At 46.2% G+C, this 22,411-nt stretch overlaps 1 protein-coding gene across 1 annotated transcript in view; it reads right to left on the minus strand.

The window, feature by feature from the left end:
• Window positions 1–361: 361 nt before the first annotated feature.
• LOC310870683 (astrotactin-1-like) overlaps window positions 362–22,411 on the minus strand; it is a gene marked incomplete at both ends in the record, with an annotated part of 79,012 nt that continues 56,962 nt past the window's right edge. The window contains 3 exons of the mRNA XM_083781952.1: window positions 362–599; window positions 13,002–13,185; window positions 13,771–13,871. Coding sequence (XP_083638078.1) covers window positions 362–599; window positions 13,002–13,185; window positions 13,771–13,871 — 523 coding nt within the window. The remainder of the gene's footprint in view (window positions 600–13,001; window positions 13,186–13,770; window positions 13,872–22,411) is intronic.

Raw genomic sequence — 22,411 nt, forward strand, 5'->3', positions numbered from 1 at the left:
GTTCATCAGACCAGTGTGTGTCCAGTGGAAACCTCGTATGAATCTGATCTCAGGTCAGAATGGGTTAAGTTAGGCGGTAGAATCAAGCCATCCAGGATGTGAATATATAATAATACTATTCAGTCACTTTTTACCCACCACATAATCAAACGTTTTATGGTCATGAATCACCAGCATCCAGAATGGCTTCTAATCTTAAAATAATTCATCAATATCTTTTTGGAAATCTCTATGGGGGAAAGGAAAGAAAAAAAAAAGTATGGGGTCTGGAATGATGGAACCAGAAAATGGCCGCCCGCCACTGCTATGCAGGACGGTCCCCTCCAGAGGGATCAGGACGAGCGGTCCGACGGTTCCCTTTTCAGAGCTCCTTGGGCTCTCCGTAGTCGTTGTACATGACGGGCAGCGCCTGCTCGTCGCAGGTCTTGCGTATGTCCTGGCCCAGGTCCACCCAGTTCAGTCCGAAGGCCTTGGTGTCCGTGTAGCGGCAGGACAGGAACCTCAGGGACATGCGGCGCAGGCCGATCTTAGGCTCCTGGAGGAGGGCCCGGCACCAGCTGGACAGCTCGTCCAGCTGGGAGAGGATGAGGCCGGCCTTCCTGTAGCATGGAAAGCAAAAAAAGGCAAAAAAAAGGAAAAAAGGCAAAAAAAAGCAAAAAAGAAAAAAAAGAAAAAGAAAAAGCAAAGAAGGAGAAAGAAGGTTAAAGATGGAGGTTTTGTATAATTCCAGTTTTTCATGTGTCTATGAGGTGACAGTACTTCATTAGACACCCTGGAGTTCATGTGTCTATGAGGTGACAGTACTTCATTAGACACCCTGGAGTTCATGTGTCTATGAGGTGACAGTACTTCATTAGACACCCTGGAGTTCATGTGTCTATGAGGTGACAGTACTTCATTAGACACCCTGGAGTTCATGTGTCTATGAGGTGACAGTACTTCATTAGACACCCTGGAGTCTACTGTATGTGTCTATGAGGTGACAGTACTTCATTAGACACCCTGGAGTCTACTGTATGTGTCTATGAGGTGACAGTACTTCATTAGACACCCTGGAGTCTACTGTATGTGTCTATGAGGTGGCAGTACTTCATTAGACACCCTGGAGTCTACTGTATGTGTCTATGAGGTGACAGTACTTAATTAGACACCCTGGAGTCTACTGTATGTGTCTATGAGGTGACAGTACTTCATTAGACACCCTGGAGTCTACTGTATGTGTCTATGAGGTGACAGTACTTCATTAGACACCCTGGAGTCTACTGTATGTGTCTATGAGGTGACAGTACTTCATTAGACACCCTGCAGTCTACTGTATGTGTCTATGAGGTGACAGTACTTCATTAGACACCCTGGAGTCTACTGTATGTGTCTATGAGGTGACAGTACTTCATTAGACACCCTGGAGTCTACTGTATGTGTCTATGAGGTGACAGTACTTCATTAGACACCCTGGAGTCTACTGTATGTGTCTATGAGGTGACAGTACTTCATTAGACACCCTGGAGTCTACTGTATGTGTCTATGAGGTGACAGTACTTCATTAGACACCCTGGAGTCTACTGTATGTGTCTATGAGGTGACAGTACTTCATTAGACACCCTGGCGTCGTTTTTATGTGCAATGATGTATTAACTGCTAATATATGGTTTATGCCTCGGGTTTGAGTAAATGGTGCGCTGTGACTGGCCAGTCGCTGTGATTGACAGCCTACACCTAAACCTAACCCTAACCTTAACCTCAGTAAAACTACCTACCTAAAAAATCGTGGCACTCCATCCTTAACAACGTTAAAGTTATGCCACCGTTCTCTTGAGGCTGCAGTCACACATATAGGCCCCCATAAAACTCATGTTCTGTTTCTTGACTGTGTTTAATGGCCGCCATAATGCATTCATTTCATTCCAACGGGAGTTCCATTGTTTGGACCAAGCATTTGTGTTTGATGGGCATAACACAGCTATCAAACACAAATGTTTGAAGCTTTAAGCCTCGGACAAATAAAGCCAACTCGGCTCCTGACAGACAAATCATATAAATCAAAAATTGGGCCAAACAAATAATTAGAAAATATTTCCTCCTCCTGGAAAGGAACTGGTTGGAATAACGTGTTCCTTCCACGCGCTACGTCCAACCAGGGAAACTCCCCCCTGTCAGGTGTAAAAGGAGCAACTTGGACACTCAATCATGAAGGAAGCATGAGTTAAGTCCGTTGCTCTCCCCAAGGTTGGTGGAGGGTGTGTAGAGCCCAGGATCACATTAGATGATTGACACAGGGGTGAAAAATGGGTTACAAAATCGTGGGATAAAAAATATATATAAAAAAAAAAAAAAAAAATCCTCCGCTACTGCTGAAACATACCAAATTCCACCCAAAACACCAAAGACACAGCGGTGCTGGGGTGCCCTATATCTTCATAAAGAAGACATAAAGAACGATGAAACTGACTAGGCCAGATCTTTACGTCATTCCCAGTTCGTCTTCACCAGCTGAAATGATACAGCTTTATTCTGGGCCCAGATCTGACTATAGTTGAGATATATGACTTCAAGTTGATCTGGCCTCCCTCGGTGTCTCTCGGATTCATCCAGGGACAAACCAAGATAAATTAGCACTGAAGACAGATGTCTTTGGTGGGCAGAATTTATCAGGTGATATTCTGGGGCCAGATCTGAGTATATAGTCTTGGTTTGACTTGACCTGGCCCCGATAGAGACGTCACTGATTGGTCCATCTGGCCCCGATAGAGACGTCACTGATTGGTCCATCTGGCCCCAATGGAGACGTCACTGATTGGTCCAGGTCCCGACTGTGCCTGCAGGGTAGTGTGCAGCCAGGGTGTATAGTGTGCACGGTATAGTGCACACACGCACGCACACACTCACGCCTGCTCGCATGTACACGCACACACTCACGCACGTACACAGGCACGTGACCTACATATTATAGGCCTAAATCTATGTAGGCCTACTGTATTTTTTAATTGCTGTTTTTTTAACCCCAGCCTTAAAGCTGAGCATATCTACAAACTCTCAACGTGTTCAGTACACCAAGTACATGATTTTGCTCCTTAGATTATAGATTAGATTTAACTATTTGTTTTGATTATTAAGGCTATAAGGTTAAAGGTTAAATCTGACAGCTTGTAGATTGGCTTTGTTTTTGCAGCTTGGTGCACAATGCCGGTCGGCAACTATACAAAGTTCTATGGATCCTGTACTGTGTAGGTTTTTCTTTCCAGAACAATGGTTTAGATTAGAACAGTGGTTCTGTATTACAAGCTCACTTGAGTTCCTTGGCACGAAAAGCTTCCATCGGGTCTTAACGCATTTAGGCCTGATGTATCAGTATCAGTGGTTCTCAAAAAAAGGCACATTTTCACGATAAAAAAAAAATAGCAGACCTACAAGCTCGTAGCGCGCCACTCGGTGGCGCGCTATGAGCTTGTAGATCTGCTATTTTTCAATAGCTAAATTATAACATAATGCTTAAACACCAAAAGGGGTTCCCGTACAGAATGGGTTAATGGGTCGTTATATTAATTTGAACTGCTAACCTCGAGGTCCATCTCTCTCTCTCCGGGAAGGGAACCCACAACCTGTCCTCCAAAACGGAACTACAAATCTCTCTGGGGCTAAAACAGCAATAAGATGAATGATTTTAACCTTTGCTCGTTAAGGACCAAGTACTTTAATAACTCTACTGTAGCAGCATTTTACATATACGATTTACTGCACAATTTTTATACGCGTATTTTCCATTTTTTCCCCCCTTTTTCACTTCATCCTGTCTGACTTCTATCCAATATGACAAAAACCAATAAATCACTAGAGCTGGAGGAAAGGCCAATCCCCCTTTAAATAAAAAGGAAACATAGTGCGTGCGTGCGTGTTCGTGCGTTTAGAAGCATGTATTTTTATCCTTCTTTCAAAAAAAAAAAACCCAACAAGAAAACCCGAAGCAAAGCAAAACAGTCTGGAGTGATTATGACTTTGATTTCCTGACATGACATTCCAACCACAACAATATTTATCATCGCAGGCGATCGACTGATTAGAGAGTCTCTCTTGTAAAGAAAAGCAACAAAAAAAGAAAAAGAAAAAGGAAATTGAAAGAAAATAATATTAGAACACGTGTCGGTTCACTAGAGGGCAAAGAGTCCAAACAAGGACAGACATGGTCTGGACCCAAGCAGCGAATAAGGATAGATTTTTGTTTTTTTTATTCTTTGCTGCTTCCTCCTCGGTGCCAAAAACATCTAACATTTCTGAGTCAACAGCCAAGCAGCATGCCTGCAATAACCTATTCTGACCTGAGATCAGATTCTAAAAATGTCTTTTCTACATCCTGATAGTTTTCTGAAAAAGCTATGTTTCTATTATGTCAGTGGCTCTTCGATTTTTTCTAAAATAGCAGACCTACAAGCTCGTAAGCGCGCCACTCGGTGGCGCGCTATGAGCTTGTAGATCTGCTATTTTTCAATAGCTTAAAAAAGCATAACATAATGCTAACACCAAAAGGGTGTTCCCGTCCAAAATGGAATAATGGGCAGTCCCCTGGCGATGACAAGGCCCGGGCCCTAAGCTGGAGAAAAGTGTCAGGCTTTGGAGGAGAGAGACAGAGAGAGCCTTTTTATTGCGTTTATGTTTTGAGCTAAAACATCACGCGATGTTGCATGAAAAATGTCCCGCCGACCGACGGGTGGCAACAGGTCTCGTCAACGCGATTACGATACCCCCCCCCCCCCCCCCCCCCAGCGCCAGGGACGTGCACACATTAGACATCAAAGGGGGCTTCAAGCCCCTGCCCATTTACACATCTGAAGAAATCTAAACGACTGCCCTTCTCCAGACCACGGATGCAATATTGTCATATTGAGTGTAGTGTCCGTCATGGGAAACAAACAGCCTCTCTGTGTGGTTTCCTGTGCAATCTGGAGTGAGACAGGGGTGGCCCGAAATGAGTTTTCTCCCGACGGGTGGCTGGCATCTCCCTCAGAGATAGGGTGAGAAGTTCAGTCACACGAGAGAGACTCGGAGTAGAACCGCTGCTCCTTCGACCTGGAAAGGAGCCAGCTGAGGTGGTTCGGGCATCTGGTTAGGATGCCTCTCGGGCGCCTCCCTAGGGAGGTCCTCGACGCACGTCCCACTGAGAGGAGACCCCGGGGCAGACCAAGGATCATGTCCCACTGGGAGGAGACCTCGGGGCAGACCAAGGACCACGTCCCACTGGGAGGAGACCCCGGGGCAGACCAAGGATCACGTCCCACTGGGAGGAGACCCCGGGGCAGACCAAGGATCACGTCCCACTGGGAGGAGACCCCGGGGCAGACCAAGGATCACGTCCCACTGGGAGGAGACCCCGGGGGGCAGACCAAGGATCACGGCCCACTGGGAGGAGACCCCGGGGGGCAGACCAAGGACCACGTCCCACTGGGAGGAGACCCCGGGGGGCAGACCAAGGCGCAGTTGGAGGAAATACATCGACTCGCTGGCCTTGGAACGCCTCGGAATCGCCCAGGAGGAGGGCATCACTAATGTTGCTCTGGAGAGGGTAGTCTGGAGCTCTCTGGTGGAGCTGTTGCCCCCGCGACCCGACTACGGATAAGCGGTTGAAGATGGATGGATGGATGGATGGACAGGGGTGCATAATTTCTCCTATTCTCTTCCTTTGTCGCCATTGATTGGATCACTACCAACACCACATCTGACAGGCCTATATAGAGTAATTAGAGTCCATCCAATGGACTCTAATTACTCTATTACTCTAAGACCTTGATTTTTGCTGACGATCTGGTTCTCCTATCAACTAATGAACCAAACCACAACAACATGCAGGCTAAAACTGACAGGCTTAACAACTTTGCCAGACAGGTTGGACTCGGTATCAACAACTCCGCTTCGCGCCAGATCAGTCTCTATCCTTTTAATACTACTATTCTATGTTCGATTTGAGATTTGTTCGATTTGAATTTGTTCGATTTGTTCGATTTGTCACACACGTTACCGCAGTGAGATTTGTTCGATTTGAGATTTGTTCGATTTGAGATTTGTTCGATTTGAGATTTTGTTCGATTTGAGATTTGTTCAATTCGAGTTGTTCGATTTGAGATTTGTTCGATTTGAGATTTGTTCGATTTGAGATTTTGTTCGATTTGAGATTTGTTCGATTTTAATTTGTTCGATTTGTCACACACGTTCGACGTTCGATTTGAGATTTGTTCGATTTGAGATTTGTTCGATTTGAGATTTGTTATGAACTCTAACTAGGGATGAACTCTAATTAGGGATGAACTCTAACTAGGGATGAACTCTAACTAGGGATGAACTCTAATTAGGGATGAACTCTAACTAGGGATGAACTCTAACTAGGGATGAACTCTAACTAGGGATGAACTCTAACTAGGGATGAACTCTAACTAGGGATGAACTCTAACTAGGGATGAACTCTAACTAGGGATGAACTCTTGGCATTTCTTTCACCATAGTACATGCTGCATTCCTTCACTCAATAGCTAAAAGTATAACATAATGTTTAAAACACCAAAAAGGGGTGTAAGTAAAGGGGTGTACAGTAAATTCAGCAGTCAGAGTTTATATTTTTGTATTTTCTTCTTCTCACGGTAAGCCAATAAAGTGGGATGATCTCCGTGCTTTGTGATCTTTAGCGGCGCTTATCACATTCTGAACGTGAACCCATTTTGGTGTTAGCATTACGTTATGCTTTAGCTATTTAAAAATAGCAGATCTACAAGCTCATAGCGCACCACTCGTAGCTTGTAGGTCTGCTATTTTTGAAAAATCGAAGAACGACTGACATTTTTTTAATCTGATCTCAGGTCACAATGGGTTAATCAGACCAGTGTGTGTCCAGTGGAAACCTCGTATGAATCTGATCTCAGGTCAGAATGGGTTATGGGGATAACGGCGCCAACGGCAACATATGACTCCAGATCTGAACCTTTGAACAAGTCAAAACGTTGGAAAGGCTTTCGCTGACAATATTATTATTATTATATCTCGTGGATATTTTTAGGACTGGGCGTTTTTTCAGGACTGGTCACGTCATCATCATCGGCAGCGATACGCCAACGATACGGCGAGAGAGAGAGAGAGAGAGAGAGAGAGAGAGAGAGAGAGAGAAGCTGTCAGCGGCACTCTGACAACGCGATGACATAGGCCTACACAGCATGGTCGTCGTGAGGTCATTGTTTTCAACGCACGCTTTGCAAAAAAAAAAATACTTTGATATCGCCCAGCGGTGGAGCGTATAACTATAAAGCACAAGTATGCTCATACTGTGCTTAAGACACATGTCAATGCTGTCATATACGGAGAACGTAAGACGCACGCACGCACACACACGCATGCGCGCGCACACACACACACACACACACACACACACACACACACACACACACACACACACACACACACACAGTCGTGCAATAAATGTGTGAATACATTAGCCTCGACTTTCACCTCACATGCACTTCCTCTGAGACGATGTCCTCTCTCTCTTCTCTCAGTCCCTAAACGTTATAATCATCCTGCCCTGAAACTGCTCAGATGGAGAAACGTGCTTTATGTCAGTTTGGCTCCCAAACCTTTTCATGTCAAGGACCCCCAAATTGACACCGATTAGCTCCACAGATTTGAAGAGATATGCCAGGGACCCCCATAAGAGAAGATTTGTACGGCTCTAGCAGTGATTCTCAACCCTTTTAAATTCCCACCAGTTTGACCTGCATTAGTCGACGGACCCCCATTTCTTTTTTAATATATTTTTATCCCACGATTTTGTAACATATATGGGGGACAAGGGGAGAGCAACGGACTTGAACTCATGCTTCCTTCATGCCTGAGTGTCCAAGTCGCTCCTTTACACCTGACAGGGGGGAGTTTCCCTGGTTGGACGTAGCGCGTGGAAGGAACACGTTATTCCAACCAGTTCCTTTCCCCCTCTATCAGGCGCCCCGGCTGGCCAGGGGGAGGCAGTTTAGAGACCCCTGTGAAGGACCCCTATTTAATGGTATTTCTATCTCTGAGACCCCAATTTATTTATTGTAACATCAATGTTAATTTAACTCTGAGAGTGTATATCTTTGAATCTATAATGAGAGGGAAGTATAGGGAGCCGATTGGAAGCACAGCAGCGTAGCGTATGGCAGGGGTTCTAATTATTTAAAAAAAGAAAATATTTTTTTTGCAAATGAATCGTTGGAAAATGGAAATCGAGAGTTTATGCATAAACTTTCCTTATATTATATATATATTATATCTGGTTTGATTATTATTTAATTATGATGTATTTTCTCTATTATTAAGGATATTGTAGCAGGTAATTTGGTGGTGGGGAGTGGGGGCGGGGCGGGACGGGGGTCGTGAGACCCCAGGCAAAAATCGTTGACAACCCCTGGTGTAGTGTACAGCAGTGAGTCCCAAGGCGGGGTCCGGGGACCCCCAGGGGTCCTTGAGGTAAAGTTCCAGGGGGTCCCCGGCTATATATGATGGATAGTTATAAGAACCAAATGGACCAGCGGTGGCCGAACGGTCTTGATATCGGAAGGTCGCTAGTTCGTATCCCCGGACCGGCACGTTAAAATTACCACAGCTGAAGTGCCCTTGGACAAGGCATTGAACCCCTACCATGAAATGTTTCTATGAGCAGGGCCTGGCTGTAAACAAGTTCTTGAGCTTAGTCCAGTTACCCTGGGTAAACATAGTACCTTTCCTTTCCTTACCCATAGATCTGTAACTCTGAGAGTGTACAAATTTGTGCACTCTCTCTAGAGTTAAATCAACATTGATTTTACAATATAAATTCCATTAAATGCCCCATTAAAATGGGGGTCCGTAGCGTAGACGAATGCAGGTCAAACTGGGGGTCCTTTAAATTAAACTCGTTGAGAATCGCTGCCTCTAGACGCCCCTTCTAGAGGTGTCTTTTAATGGAACACTTCAGAAGCAACCCCCCCCCCCCCCCTCCATCCTATACCCCCCCCCCCCCCCTTTAAATTACATCAACTGTTTCCAACGTGGTCACAATTAAAAACAACCTTTCATTTAGAGGTGGGCAGGAGAGAGAGAGAGAGAGAGAGAGAGAGAGAGAGAGAGAGAGGTTCTATGTACTATACCCTGAAGATAGTATTGATACTTTTACTTTACTCCCCCCCCCCCCCCCCCCCCCTCCCACCACGGGTTACAGGAGGTCCCGGTCGCTCTAATCACTTTCTCCTGCTGCAAAGTGAAAGCCCCTCGCTCGCTCCGATCCGCCACATGCAGGACTGCGGTCCACGTTTTATATATCGGACACATGGCTCTGTTTATGAAGCATTAAAGCAAGGTACAAATTTACATTACGGGTACTTATGCTCTGGGGGGGGGGGGGGGGGCATCAGGCCCCTCCTCCTCCTGGTCATTAAACGGACCCGTGGATGTCGTGGAGGTGCCCCCCCCCCCTAACTCAAAGCAAAGGCACACACGTGCTGCTGCGCTCAGTGTTGCCACGTCTGCCTTATTATTAAGCAACTTTGGGCTTGGTTTCTTTTTTTTTACTGTAAATGTTGCCTATTTGGTGGTTCATATATTCTTTTGCAAAAAGGGTGAAGTTTCCCTTTAAGTATGCCTGGTTTGCCTGGTAGGCTGAACTGAAGCCGCCCGCGCCCATGCACAGCTGTATGATCTGCTTCCTGTGTGAGAGATTCCGCCGATCGGTGACAAACAGGGACGTTTTCTATGTGCTTCCGTAGAGGCGTGCACGCATAACCTCCAGCTATGATGATGATGATGTCACGCACATAGCCTATATATATAGTCACTTGTTTCGCTTGTTTTCAGAGACCTGGCAACACTGACGCTATACTGCTACGGCACTTGTTTTCAGAGACCTGGCAACACTGATGCTATATACTGCTATATGGCACTAGTTTTCAGAGACCTGGCAACACTGACGCTATACTGCTACGGTGCTGGTTTTCAGAGACCTGGCAACACTGATGCTAAGAAAGAAAGAAAGTTACTATGTTTACCCAGGGTATAACTGGACTAAGCTCAAGAACTTGTTTACAGCCAGGCCCTGCTCATATAGAACATTTCATGGTAGGGGTTCAATGCCTTGCACTTCAGCGGTGGTAATTTTAACGTGCCGGTCCGGGGATATGAACTATAGCGACCTTTCCGATATCAAGACCGCTCCGCAAACCGTTCGGCCACCGCTGCCCCTGCTATACTGCTACGGTTGCTTGTTTTCAGAGACCTGGCAACACTGATGCTATATCGTGCTACTGCTATGGTGCTCGCATGGGGCCATGGGAGTCTGTCTGTTCCCTACTGTGTACAGTACATTTAGGCACTGGGACTATAATTATGTGCTGTGCTGGTAACTTTTACATTAACTGCACGTCATAAATATAGTTTATTATTATTATTATTTATTATGCTGTCGGGGGGCGGAGAGAGGGGGCTGGGGCTGTAGAAGGCGATGGCTTCATGTTGCACTGTAAGAGGCTGAGGAGGGGAACGGTATTTCATATTCATTATACATAATTGACAAATAATGTGATTCTGACTTTGTCCTGCCTGTGGTTTTTATATACTGTGCTGTAATTTTTTCCTTTTTCTCTTTCCTTTCATGATGATTTATATAGCTATGCACATTCCAACATGTTTTACTGTGTTTTCTTAAAAAACCTGTGTTTTTGTGTTTCGATAGGTCTTTGTTGAATTCTTGTTGTGAAGTGCACAGAGACCCCTCGGGGTGATGTTGTTTCACTCACTCCACTACTTTTATTTTTAAAGGACCACTTCACCACTTTTCGGGGTGCATACTTTTAGTATAGTTTAGACTAGTCATTGGTTAGATATGGTTTAAGGTTAGGTTTAGGTGTGCTGCCCCGTGGGAGGTCAGGGTTAGGGTGAGGGTTTAGGTGTGCATACTTAGTTTAGACTAGTCATTGGTTAGACATGGGTTAAGGTTAGTTTTAGGTGTGCTGCCCCGTGGGAGGTTAGGATTAGGGTGAGGGTTTGAGATAGGTTGTAGTTGTAGGACTAATGACTGGTCTAACCAATGACTAGTCTAAACCAAAAACTGTCTACTGTCCACTTTTCAACCTATCTTCATATAATAGGTCCTCACTAATAATCATGATAAAATGGCATGATCTTTTTCTACTCAGTCTGTGTCTCATAGGAGGGCTGTGGGCAGTTCAGAAACCGTCCTCCAGTGACATCATCATTAGGCAGATTATTTTTACAAAAATGTTTAGATTTTCATTATCGTGAGAACGATGGCTTCCATTTTCGCATTGCGCAACTTTTCAGGACTAGAAAGCCTGCAGTTTCTATTAGCTTGTATTCCCCATCGATGATGTCACTGGAGGATGGTTTCTGAACTGCCCACAGCCCTCCTATGAGACACAGACAGAGTAGAAAGAAAATTGCGCAATTTTTTCATGATTATTAGTGAGGACCTATTATATGAAGATAGGTTGAAAAGTGGTGAAGTGGTCCTTTAAGCACTAGTTACTTTCCACTACTGCAAGACATTACTCTGAAAGCGGCCTTTTTAGTTTTTCTGATTGATTGGAGCATTAAGGAGATGGGGGCTGTCCCCCTTTTGAGTCTCCTTGTTCTTGTTGTTATTTGTTTATATAAAAACAGTAGTGTGGTAAACGTCTTTTTCTTCATTTTCTTTTTTCTTTTATTATTATTATATTTAAGTATGCGGAGGAAAGTCCAAAGAAATGGCTGGCAGTGTTTGAACCTGTGGCAGAATGTGTGCGGTTCCCCCACAGTCTACAGAGACACCACCACAACACAGGATCCACCATGAGAGTTATGCTCTGTGACGATCCTCTTCCATCACAGACATGCACTACACACCCTGCCTTCTGCCACTCTACACACTACACACTATACACCCTGCCTTCTGCCACTCTACACACTACACACACACACACTACACACACACACTACACACCCTGCCTTCTGCCACTCTACACACACTACACACCCTGCCTTCCGCCACTCGCACACTACACACTACACACCCTGCCTTCCGCCACTCTACACACTACACACTACACACCCTGCCTTCTGCCACTCTACACACTACACACTACACACACCACACACACACTACACACCCTGCCTTCTGCCACTCTACACACTACACACACACACTACACACACCACACACACTACACACCCTGCCTTCCATCACACACACACACTACACACCCTGCCTTCCGCCACTCGCACTCCACAAAACGTTCCAATCATAGACATGAAGGCTTAGATGACTCGCCTGCGCTGCTGCAGGCCTGTGCCGCTCTGCGGGTATAGAGGGGCTAGAGAGGGGCTCTGCACTGGCAGGTGAAACACATATATATTTAGTTACCTGGGTCCCAGCTCTAAGTAAAGGATATATATTTAGTTACCTGGGTCCCAGCTCTAAGTAAAGGATATATATTTAGTTACCTGGGTCCCAGCTCTAAGTAAAGGATATATATTTAGTTACCTGGGTCCCAGCTCTAAGTAAAGGATATATATTTAGTTACCTGGGTCCCAGCTCTAAGTAAAGGATATATATTTAGTTACCTGGGTCCCAGCTCTAAGTAAAGGATATATATTTAGTTACCTGGGTCCCAGCTCTAAGTAAAGGATATATATTTAGTTACCTGGGTCCCAGCTCTAAGTAAAGGATATATATTGTTACCTGGGTCCCAGCTCTAAGTAAAGGATATATATTTAGTTACCTGGGTCCCAGCTCTAAGTAAAGGATATATATATTTAGTTACCTGGGTTCCAGCTCATATATATTGTTACCTGGGTCCCAGCTCTAAGTAAAGGATATATATATTTAGTTACCTGGGCCCAGCTCATATATATTGTGTTACCTGGGTCCCAGCTCATATATATTGTGTTACCTGGGTCCCAGCTCATATATATTGTGTTACCTGGGTCCCAGCTCTAAGTAAAGGATATATATATTTAGTTACCTGGGTCCCAGCTCGTCCTCACACCTCCAGGTGAACTCCCCAAAGCTCTGGTATCTCTGGTTGTAGTGGTAGAGAACTCGGTGCAGCGTGGGAGCGCCCAGGTCCATCAGCGTGTTGTAGGCCGTCTGCTGCTCCTTGCCGCTGGTGTAGCCGTTGAAGAGGTTGTAGATCTTGTCTGCTATCTCTGTGTGAACGGAGAACACAGACAGTGTTGATGAGAACACAGTAGACAGTGTACAGACAGTGAGTTCCCAGCCAGCTGGCCCTGGAACTATCTGACACATTGGAAAGAAGCAACAAACAGGAGAGTACACATCTGGCCCTAAACAGAGAATGCACTGTGGCAGAATACCTGAGCGCCGTGACCGACCCAAAGCAAAGACACATCTTAACTAGGTACAGACTCAGTCTTGCAAATCGAGAAAGGCCGTCATAGGCAGACCTGTTTCCAGAGAAGACGGACCAGGTGGTCCTGCATCTTCACGGTATCTATCTCAGTCTGTCAGGGAACGGATCGGCTACTACAACGCTATGTCCAACTGGAACGGATCGGCGTCTACAACGTTATGTCCAACTGGAACGGATCGGCGTCTACAACGCTATGTCCAACTGGAACCTGTTTTCACAGCATGCCGAGTTCGTCCTGACTGCAGGAAGTCAGTCAGTGTGGAGTCAATGTGCAGATGGTTCCGCGTGTGTGCGTGTGTGCGTGTGTGTGTGTGTGTGTGTGTGTGTGTGTGTGTGTGTGCACGCGTGTGCGTGTCCTCACCTTGAGCCTTCACGTCATCCACAGCTGGACACGGCGTCTTTATGGTGACCTCACTGGGACGAGAACGCCGCCCTGTGTTGTCTACTGCCCACAGCCGGAACCTGTGCACGCACACACACACACACACACACACACACACACACGCACACAGACACACACACGTAAAATACCACAGCACTTGTCTCATTAACCCATTCTGACCTGAGATCAGATTCATACGAGGTTTCCACTGGACACACACGGGTCTGATTAAGATAATAGCAGCTGTTTGTCATCGTGTGTCCCGTATCATTGATCATGAGTCATTTCTAGGCTGCAGTATTTTGGAAACCAATTAATCTGTTTGCTGCTTTTATAAAATGGAAATTTGTCTGGATTGTTCTTCAGCCACTTCAGAAGGCCGTTCTGTGTGCGTAGCCTGCAGCGTACTGGAGTGTGCGTGTGTGCGTGCGTGCCTGTGTGTGTGCGTGCGTGCGTGCGTGCGTGCGTGCGTGCGTGCGTGCGTGCGTGCGTGCGAACACTCTTCCAGTCCAGTGTGCTTGAGGGTTGAATAAATACATGATTATCCTTCCAGGTCTGTCGATAACAGACGCCATTCCATTGTTGTTAAATCTGGTGTTGAAACATCACCACGGAGGTTGATTAAGAAGAACCCCAGCAGTAAAATATATATATATATATATAATATATAGGCTATACCTCTTTATCCTATTGAATTGAATAGCAGATCTACAAGCTCATAGCGCGCCACCGAGTGGCGCGCTACGAGCTTGTAGGTCTGCTATTTTTTGAAAAATCGAAGAACGACTGACACAGAAACATGGCTTTTTCACAAAACTGTCAGGATTCAGAAGACATTTCTTTTAATCTGTTCTCAGGTCAGAATGGGTAAGAAAAAGTAAGTTATGAGATCAAATAAGTAAGAGTACATATCAGAATAATTGTGTTCAACTTCCGAGCCACCAGTGTTTGCGTTTTATAGCTGATCCAATGAGCACAATAAAACACAACGGATTGATTTGATTGATTGACTGTCATAACGTGCTGTTAGCTTGTCAGAGCTTATAAACTTATTATCGCCCACAACACGGACGCGAGTCGTTTCAACGTGGTCGAAGTGGCGAGATGTTTGAGGCCGCGACCGCCAGCGGCCACGATGGGTGGGCCGACCGCGGACACTTTCAAGTGGGCCGGAAACGGGTTGGGGAGAACCGCTCGGGATCTACACAATCACGCTGGGAGCAAGAACTGTGTCTCACCATGTTTGTCTTAACCCATTCTGGGCGGGAACCCCTTTTGGTAAGCATTAGGCCTATGTTAATAGCAGATCTACAAGCTCGTAGCGCGCCACCGAGTGGCGCGCTACGAGCTTGTGGGTCTGCTATTTTTTTTTTTTATCGTGAAAATGTGCCTCAAATCTTTGAATATTCTTTCAGAGTTTCAGTTTTTAACTCAAATCTTTGCTTCTGGGGGAGGTCCCTGGAACAACATATTTTCAGATGGGGGTTGGGGGTTATATTACATATAATTATTGGGTCCTTGACATGAAATATTGAGAACCACTGATTTAGAAACATGAGGTTTTTCAGGAAAACCTTAAAAAAGACATTTATCAAATTTCGACGTCAGGCCAAAATGGGTTAAACGGCGGGTGATTCATTAACAACAACAACTACGACAACAACAACCGCAGAATATAAAAGAAGTTAAAAATAAAGCTGGCTATATTATGTTCCAACCAGTTGTGCACTGGCTAGCAGACAGCCTACAGTGCATGTGTTCGCACGCACAGACGCACGAATGGACAGACGCACGCACGCACGCACGCACGCACGCACGCACGCACGCACGCACGCACGGACGGACGCACGCACGCACGCACGCACGCCACTTCACTACATTCTGAAAACATTTTGCACATTCCAGTTGCACTGCAGGATTCTTTGTGGAATTAAGTCGGACCATGTGTGTGTTCTGACTTCTATATCTATGCTATTTGCATACAGAATATATCGTTGTGCGTTCTAAATTCTTTTTCTTTTATTATAATTTTTATCCCACGATTTTGTAACCCATTGAGTGGCACCCACTGAGTGGCAAAAAACTACTTTCTATATGGCCTTGACACCCCATACATCCAAACAGAAAAGTCCTGTCTGACTGCATTAAACAATGTTAAACTCACCAACATTGCAGCTGTACGAAAAGCTTGAATTATCCTCTTTCTTTCTGCAAAGTTTTTGTTTCATAAAAATCCACCATAGAAACGTTATGAGCTACTTTCTGTCAAGAAATGCCCTGCATTCTAAGAGTTTGGAAGTGCTTCTTTTCAATAACACAACATTTTGCTGCCTCCTGCATTATGTGACATTTAGAACCAGGTGGTACACAGGGCGCTTCCAAACTCATCAAACTCACTCAAATAGGACTTCTCTGTTTGGATGTATGGGCTGTCAATCAGATATGACTTCTCTGTGTGGATGTATGGGGCTGTCAATCAGATATGACTTTTCTGTGTGGATGTATGGGGCTGTCAATCAGATAGGACTTTTCTGTTTGGATGTATGGGGCTGTCAATCAGATAGGACTTTTCTGTGTGGATGTATGGGGCTGTCAATCAGATAGGACTTTTCTGTGTGGATGTATGGGGCTGTCAATCAGATAGGACTTTTCTGTTTGGATGTATGGGGCTGTCAATCAGGTAGGACTTTTCTGTGTGGATGTATGGGGCTGTCAATCAGATATGACTTCTCTGTTTGGATGTATGGGGCTGTCAATCAGATATGACTTCTCTGTGTGGATGTATGGGGCTGTCAATCAGATAGGACTTTTCTGTTTGGATGTATGGGGCTGTCAATCAGATATGACTTCTCTGTTTGGATGTATGGGCTGTCAATCAGATATGACTTCTCTGTGTGGATGTATGGGGCTGTCAATCAGATAGGACTTTTCTGTTTGGATGTATGGGGCTGTCAATCAGATATGACTTCTCTGTGTGGATGTATGGGCTGTCAATCAGATAGGACTTTTCTGTTTGGATGTATGGGGCTGTCAATTAGATATGACTTTTCTGTTTGGATGTATGGGGCTGTCAATCAGATATGACTTCTCTGTGTGGATGTATGGGGCTGTCAATCAGATAGGACTTTTCAGTTTGGATGTATGGGGCTGTCAATCAGATAGGACTTTTCTGTGTGGATATATGGGGCTGTCAATCAGATAGGACTTTTCTGTGTGGATGTATGGGGCTGTCAATCAGATAGGACTTTTCTGTGTGGATGTATGGGGCTGTCAATCAGATAGGACTTTTCTGTGTGGATGTATGGGGCTGTCAATCAAACAGGACTTTTCTGTGTGGATGTATGGGGCTGTCAATCAGATAGGACTTTTCTGTTTGGATGTATGGGGCTGTCAATCAGATAGGACTTTTCTGTGTGGATGTATGGGGCTGTCAATCAGATAGGACTTTTCTGTGTGGATGTATGGGGCTGTCAATCAAACAGGACTTCTCTGTGTGGATGTATGGGGCTGTCAATCAGATAGGACTTCTCTGTGTGGATGTATGGGGCTGTCAATCAGATAGGACTTTTCTGTGTGGATGTATGGGGCTGTCAATCAGATAGGACTTTTCTGTTTGGATGTATGGGGCTGTCAATCAGATAGGACTTTTCTGTGTGGATGTATGGGGCTGTCAATCAGATATGACTTCTCTGTTTGGATGTATGGGGCTGTCAATCAGATATGACTTCTCTGTGTGGATGTATGGGGCTGTCAATCAGATAGGACTTTTCTGTTTGGATGTATGGGGCTGTCAATCAGATATGACTTCTCTGTTTGGATGTATGGGCTGTCAATCAGATATGACTTCTCTGTGTGGATGTATGGGGCTGTCAATCAGATAGGACTTTTCTGTTTGGATGTATGGGGCTGTCAATCAGATATGACTTCTCTGTGTGGATGTATGGGCTGTCAATCAGATAGGACTTTTCTGTTTGGATGTATGGGGCTGTCAATTAGATAGGACTTTTCTGTTTGGATGTATGGGGCTGTCAATCAGATATGACTTTTCTGTTTGGATGTATGGGGCTGTCAATCAGATAGGACTTTTCTGTTTGGATGTATGGGGCTGTCAATCAGATAGGACTTTTCTGTGTGGATATATGGGGCTGTCAATCAGATAGGACTTTTCTGTGTGGATGTATGGGGCTGTCAATCAAACAGGACTTTTCTGTGTGGATGTATGGGGCTGTCAATCAGATAGGACTTTTCTGTTTGGATGTATGGGGCTGTCAATCAGATAGGACTTCTCTGTGTGGATGTATGGGCTGTCAATCAAACAGGACTTTTCTGTTTGGATGTATGGGCTGTCAATCAGACAGGACTTCTCTGTGTGGATGTATGGGGCTGTCAATCAGATAGGACTTTTCTGTTTGGATGTATGGGGCTGTCAATCAGATAGGACTTTTCTGTTTGGATGTATGGGGCTGTCAATCAGATAGGACTTCTCTGTGTGGATGTATGGGCTGTCAATCAGATAGGACTTCTCTGTGTGGATGTATGGGGCTGTCAATCAGATAGGACTTCTCTGTGTGGATGTATGGGCTCAATGGACTCAATGACCACTAGGGTGGTCCCCACACCACTAGGACCCCCTCAAGGACCACTAGGGTGGTCCCCACACCACTGGGACCCCCTCAATGACCACTAGGGTGGTCCCCTCACCACTGGGACCCCCTCAAGGACCACTAGGGTGGTCCCCACACCACTGGGACCCCCTCAATGACCACTAGGGTGGTCCCCTCACCACTGGGACCCCCCCAGGGACCACTAGGGTGGTCCCCTCACCACTGGGACCCCCTCGAGGACAACTAGGGTGGTCCCCACACCACTGGGACCCCCTCGAGGACCACTAGGGTGGTCCCCACACCACTGGGACCCCCTCGAGGACCACTAGGGTGGTCCCCTCACCACTGGGACCCCCTCGAGGACCACTAGGGTGGTCCCCTCACCACTGGGACCCCCTCAAGGACCACTAGGGTGGTCCCCTCACCACTGGGACCCCCTCAAGGACCACTAGGGTGGTCCCCTCACCACTAGGACCCCCTCAAGGACCACTAGGGTGGTCCCCTCACCACTGGGACCCCCTCAAGGACCACTAGGGTGGTCCCCTCACCACTGGGACCCCCTCAAGGACCACTAGGGTGGTCCCCTCACCACTGGGACCCCCTCAAGGACCACTAGGGTGGTCCCCTCACCACTGGGACCCCCTCAAGGACCACTAGGGTGGTCCCCTCACCACTGGGACCCCCTCAAGGAACACTAGGGTGGTCCCCTCACCACTGGGACCCCCTCAAGGAACACTAGGGTGGTCCCCTCACCACTGGGACCCCCTCAAGGACCACTAGGGTGGTCCCCTCACCACTGGGACCCCCTCAGGGACCACTAGGGTGGTCCCCTCACCACTGGGACCCCCTCAAGGACCACTAGGGTGGTCCCCTCACCACTGGGACCCCCTCAAGGACCACTAGGGTGGTCCCCTCACCACTAGGTTGAAAACCACTGTAGTCATGATGAATCCACATGAAACTATATACCATTAGTGACGAGGTTACCATTTCCTGGATTAATATCGCCATCTAGCGGCTCAAAGTACAAACTGCATCCACCTGCCAACCTTCTTCAACCCACTGTGGTGATAACATGGAGGGAGGCTGAAGTGGTCCCCCAAACCTTTTCATGTAAAGGACCCCCAAGTTGACCCTCATTAGCCCCGCGGACCCCCCATTAGAAAAGATATATGCCAGGGACCCCCCATAAGAGAAGATTTGTACGACTCTAGCAGTGATTCTCAACCCGTTTATCCCATTCTTAACGGGAACCCATTTTGGTGTTAGCATCATGTTATGCTTTAGCTATTGAAAAATAGCAGATCTACAAGCTCATAGCGCGCCACCGAGTGGCGCGATACGAGCTTGTAGGTCTGCTATTTTAGAAAAATCGAAGAACGACTGACATTTTTAGAATCTGATCTCAGGTCAGATTGGGTTCATCAGACCAGTGTGTGTGGATCAGACTAGTGGAAACCTCGTATGAATCTGATCTCAGTTCAGAATGGGTTAATTTGAAGGACCCCCCCCCCCCCTGCATGCCTATGAATTCACTGTATATGCATGCGATACTATACTAATATAAGACACTACATCCTCAGGCTCGCCCGCCTGTCTGTCTGTCTGTCTGTCTGTCTGTGGGGAACCCCCTCACTCCTCTCTTGTTGTTGTGGTCCTTCCTATATTCTGTTTATCTGATTTCCTCTTGCTGTGGAGTCTCTCTCTCTCTCTCTCTCTCTGTCTCTCTCTCTTTCATGTGTTCAGCGCGGCTCCCCTCCTGGCAGCAGAGCGTGTGTGTGTGTGGGGTGGGAGGGGGGGGTAAGTGGCCGCATGTGTGCATGGATACAGGAGAGGTTTTGCATCCGACTGTCCAGTGTCCTCCACACAGGAAGAGCGTGTGTGTGTTCAGGGTCAGGGGGTTTAATAACACACACACACACACACACACACACACACACACACACACACACACACACACACACACACACACACACACACACACACACACACACACACACACACACACACACACACACACACACACACACACACACACACACACACACACACACACACACACACACACACACACACACACACACACACACACACACACACACACACACACACCACACTTTCATTCTTTCAAAATCACGTCAAGGAAGAGTCTGAATATATGGAAAACGATCCTTTAATGAGACGAGTGTTGTCCGTCGGTGTGTGTGTGTGTGTGTGTGTGTGTGCGTGTGTGTGTGTGTGTGTGTGTGTCTGTGTGCGTGTGCGTGTGCGTGTGTGCGTGTGTGTGTGTGTGTGTGTGTTGTCCGTCGGTGCGTTTGATGGCGTTCCAGAACATGAGCTACGCTTCCTTCCTCAGCTGTCTCAGACATCGTTACGACACCCCCGCACACGCACACCCGATATACACACACCCCAGCACCTGCACGCACGCACACACACACACACACAATATTACACACCACCCCAGCACCTGCACACACATACTATATGCACGCACGCTCGCACATGTTGCATACTGTACATGTCTGGTTGAGTGTCCCCTTCCAGTCTGGTGGTAATGTGGACATAACCTCACCACTCTGTTTACTACAGTGGAAAAGGATTGGCTTCAACATGTCCTTTAACCCGTTCTGACCTGAGATCAGATTCATACGAGGTTTCCACTGGACACACACTGGTCTGATTAACCCATTCTGACCTAAGTAAAAGCACAATATTTTGGATTCGAGACGGAGTGGAGTAGAAAGTAAAATGTATTGGAAATTAGAAATACTCCAGTGAAGTAAAAGTACCTCAATAATGTACTTTACACACACACACACACACACACACACACACACACACACAGTATTTCTCCGGTGTGAGTGTCCACTTCCAGTCTGGTGGTAAAATGTGGACATAACGTCAGCATGCAGTGTTTACTACATTGCTCCTCTGTCATGCACACACAGGACACATGCACGCGCGCACACACACACACACACACACACACACACACATGCACACACTGCTCCTCTGTCATGCACACACAGCGCCGATGGCCCGCCCCCACTGAGCGGTCGGCGTGAGGTCGACGGAAACAAAAATGAGGGCGAGCGTGTTTTAAGGCGAGGAATCCGCCTGTCTGTCTGTCTGTCTGTCTGTCTGTCTGTCTGTCTGTCTGTCTGTCTGTCTGTCTGTCTGTCTGTCTGTCTGTCTGTCTGTCTGTCTGTCTGTCTGTCTGTCTGTCTGTCTGTCTGTCTGTCTGTCTGTCTGTCTCCTGTAGTAGACAGCTGACTGTATAGTTGTTGTTTTTCTATGACCACATTTTTAAGCTGTTCATTTGCAATTTTTGCCCCGGGCTATGGGAACTGTAGTGGTATCATTATTCATGGTTCCCATAGCCCGGACTGCAGCAGGGAGACACTGCTATCTGTGTACATCAAACACAATGCATTACAACTGGATTCATGGCAGCTTTATGGGAGATTTTATGTCTATCAGTGTATCAATGTACATGTGAAGGCATTTTGACATGCCCTTAAATTAAGGGCATCTCAAAATGCCTTCAAATGAATGGGTTTAGACATCATCGAAAAAAAAGAAAAAAAAATCTGAAATACCTCATGTTTCTGTATCAGTGGAGCTCAATATTTCATGTCAAGGACCCCCAGAATTATATATATTTGGCCTCCAACTCCCATCTGAAAATATGTTGTTCCAGGGAACCATATCCCACCAGAAGCAAATATTTGAGTTAAAAAAGGCTCGCTCTGAAAGAACATATATTCGAAGATTTGCACCAAATTTTCACAACTTTTCAGTAACAGGACAATGACATGAGAGAGAAGACAGACTATGCACCCACTGCACACAAAATGAAACCTAGCTACACTTCCTAACCATCTGTCCATTGTACCAAGACATCAGAGACACATACTTCCCACAGATTACAACCACACACGGAGCTTTTGAAAACATGACCAATGACAAAAAACTCCCATATCTGCTGGGCGAAGTACAACAATGTGCAAAAC

Source organism: Protomyctophum parallelum (genome assembly GCF_964188405.1).
Source record: "Protomyctophum parallelum genome assembly, chromosome: 14".
Lineage (NCBI taxonomy): Eukaryota > Metazoa > Chordata > Actinopteri > Myctophiformes > Myctophidae > Protomyctophum > Protomyctophum parallelum.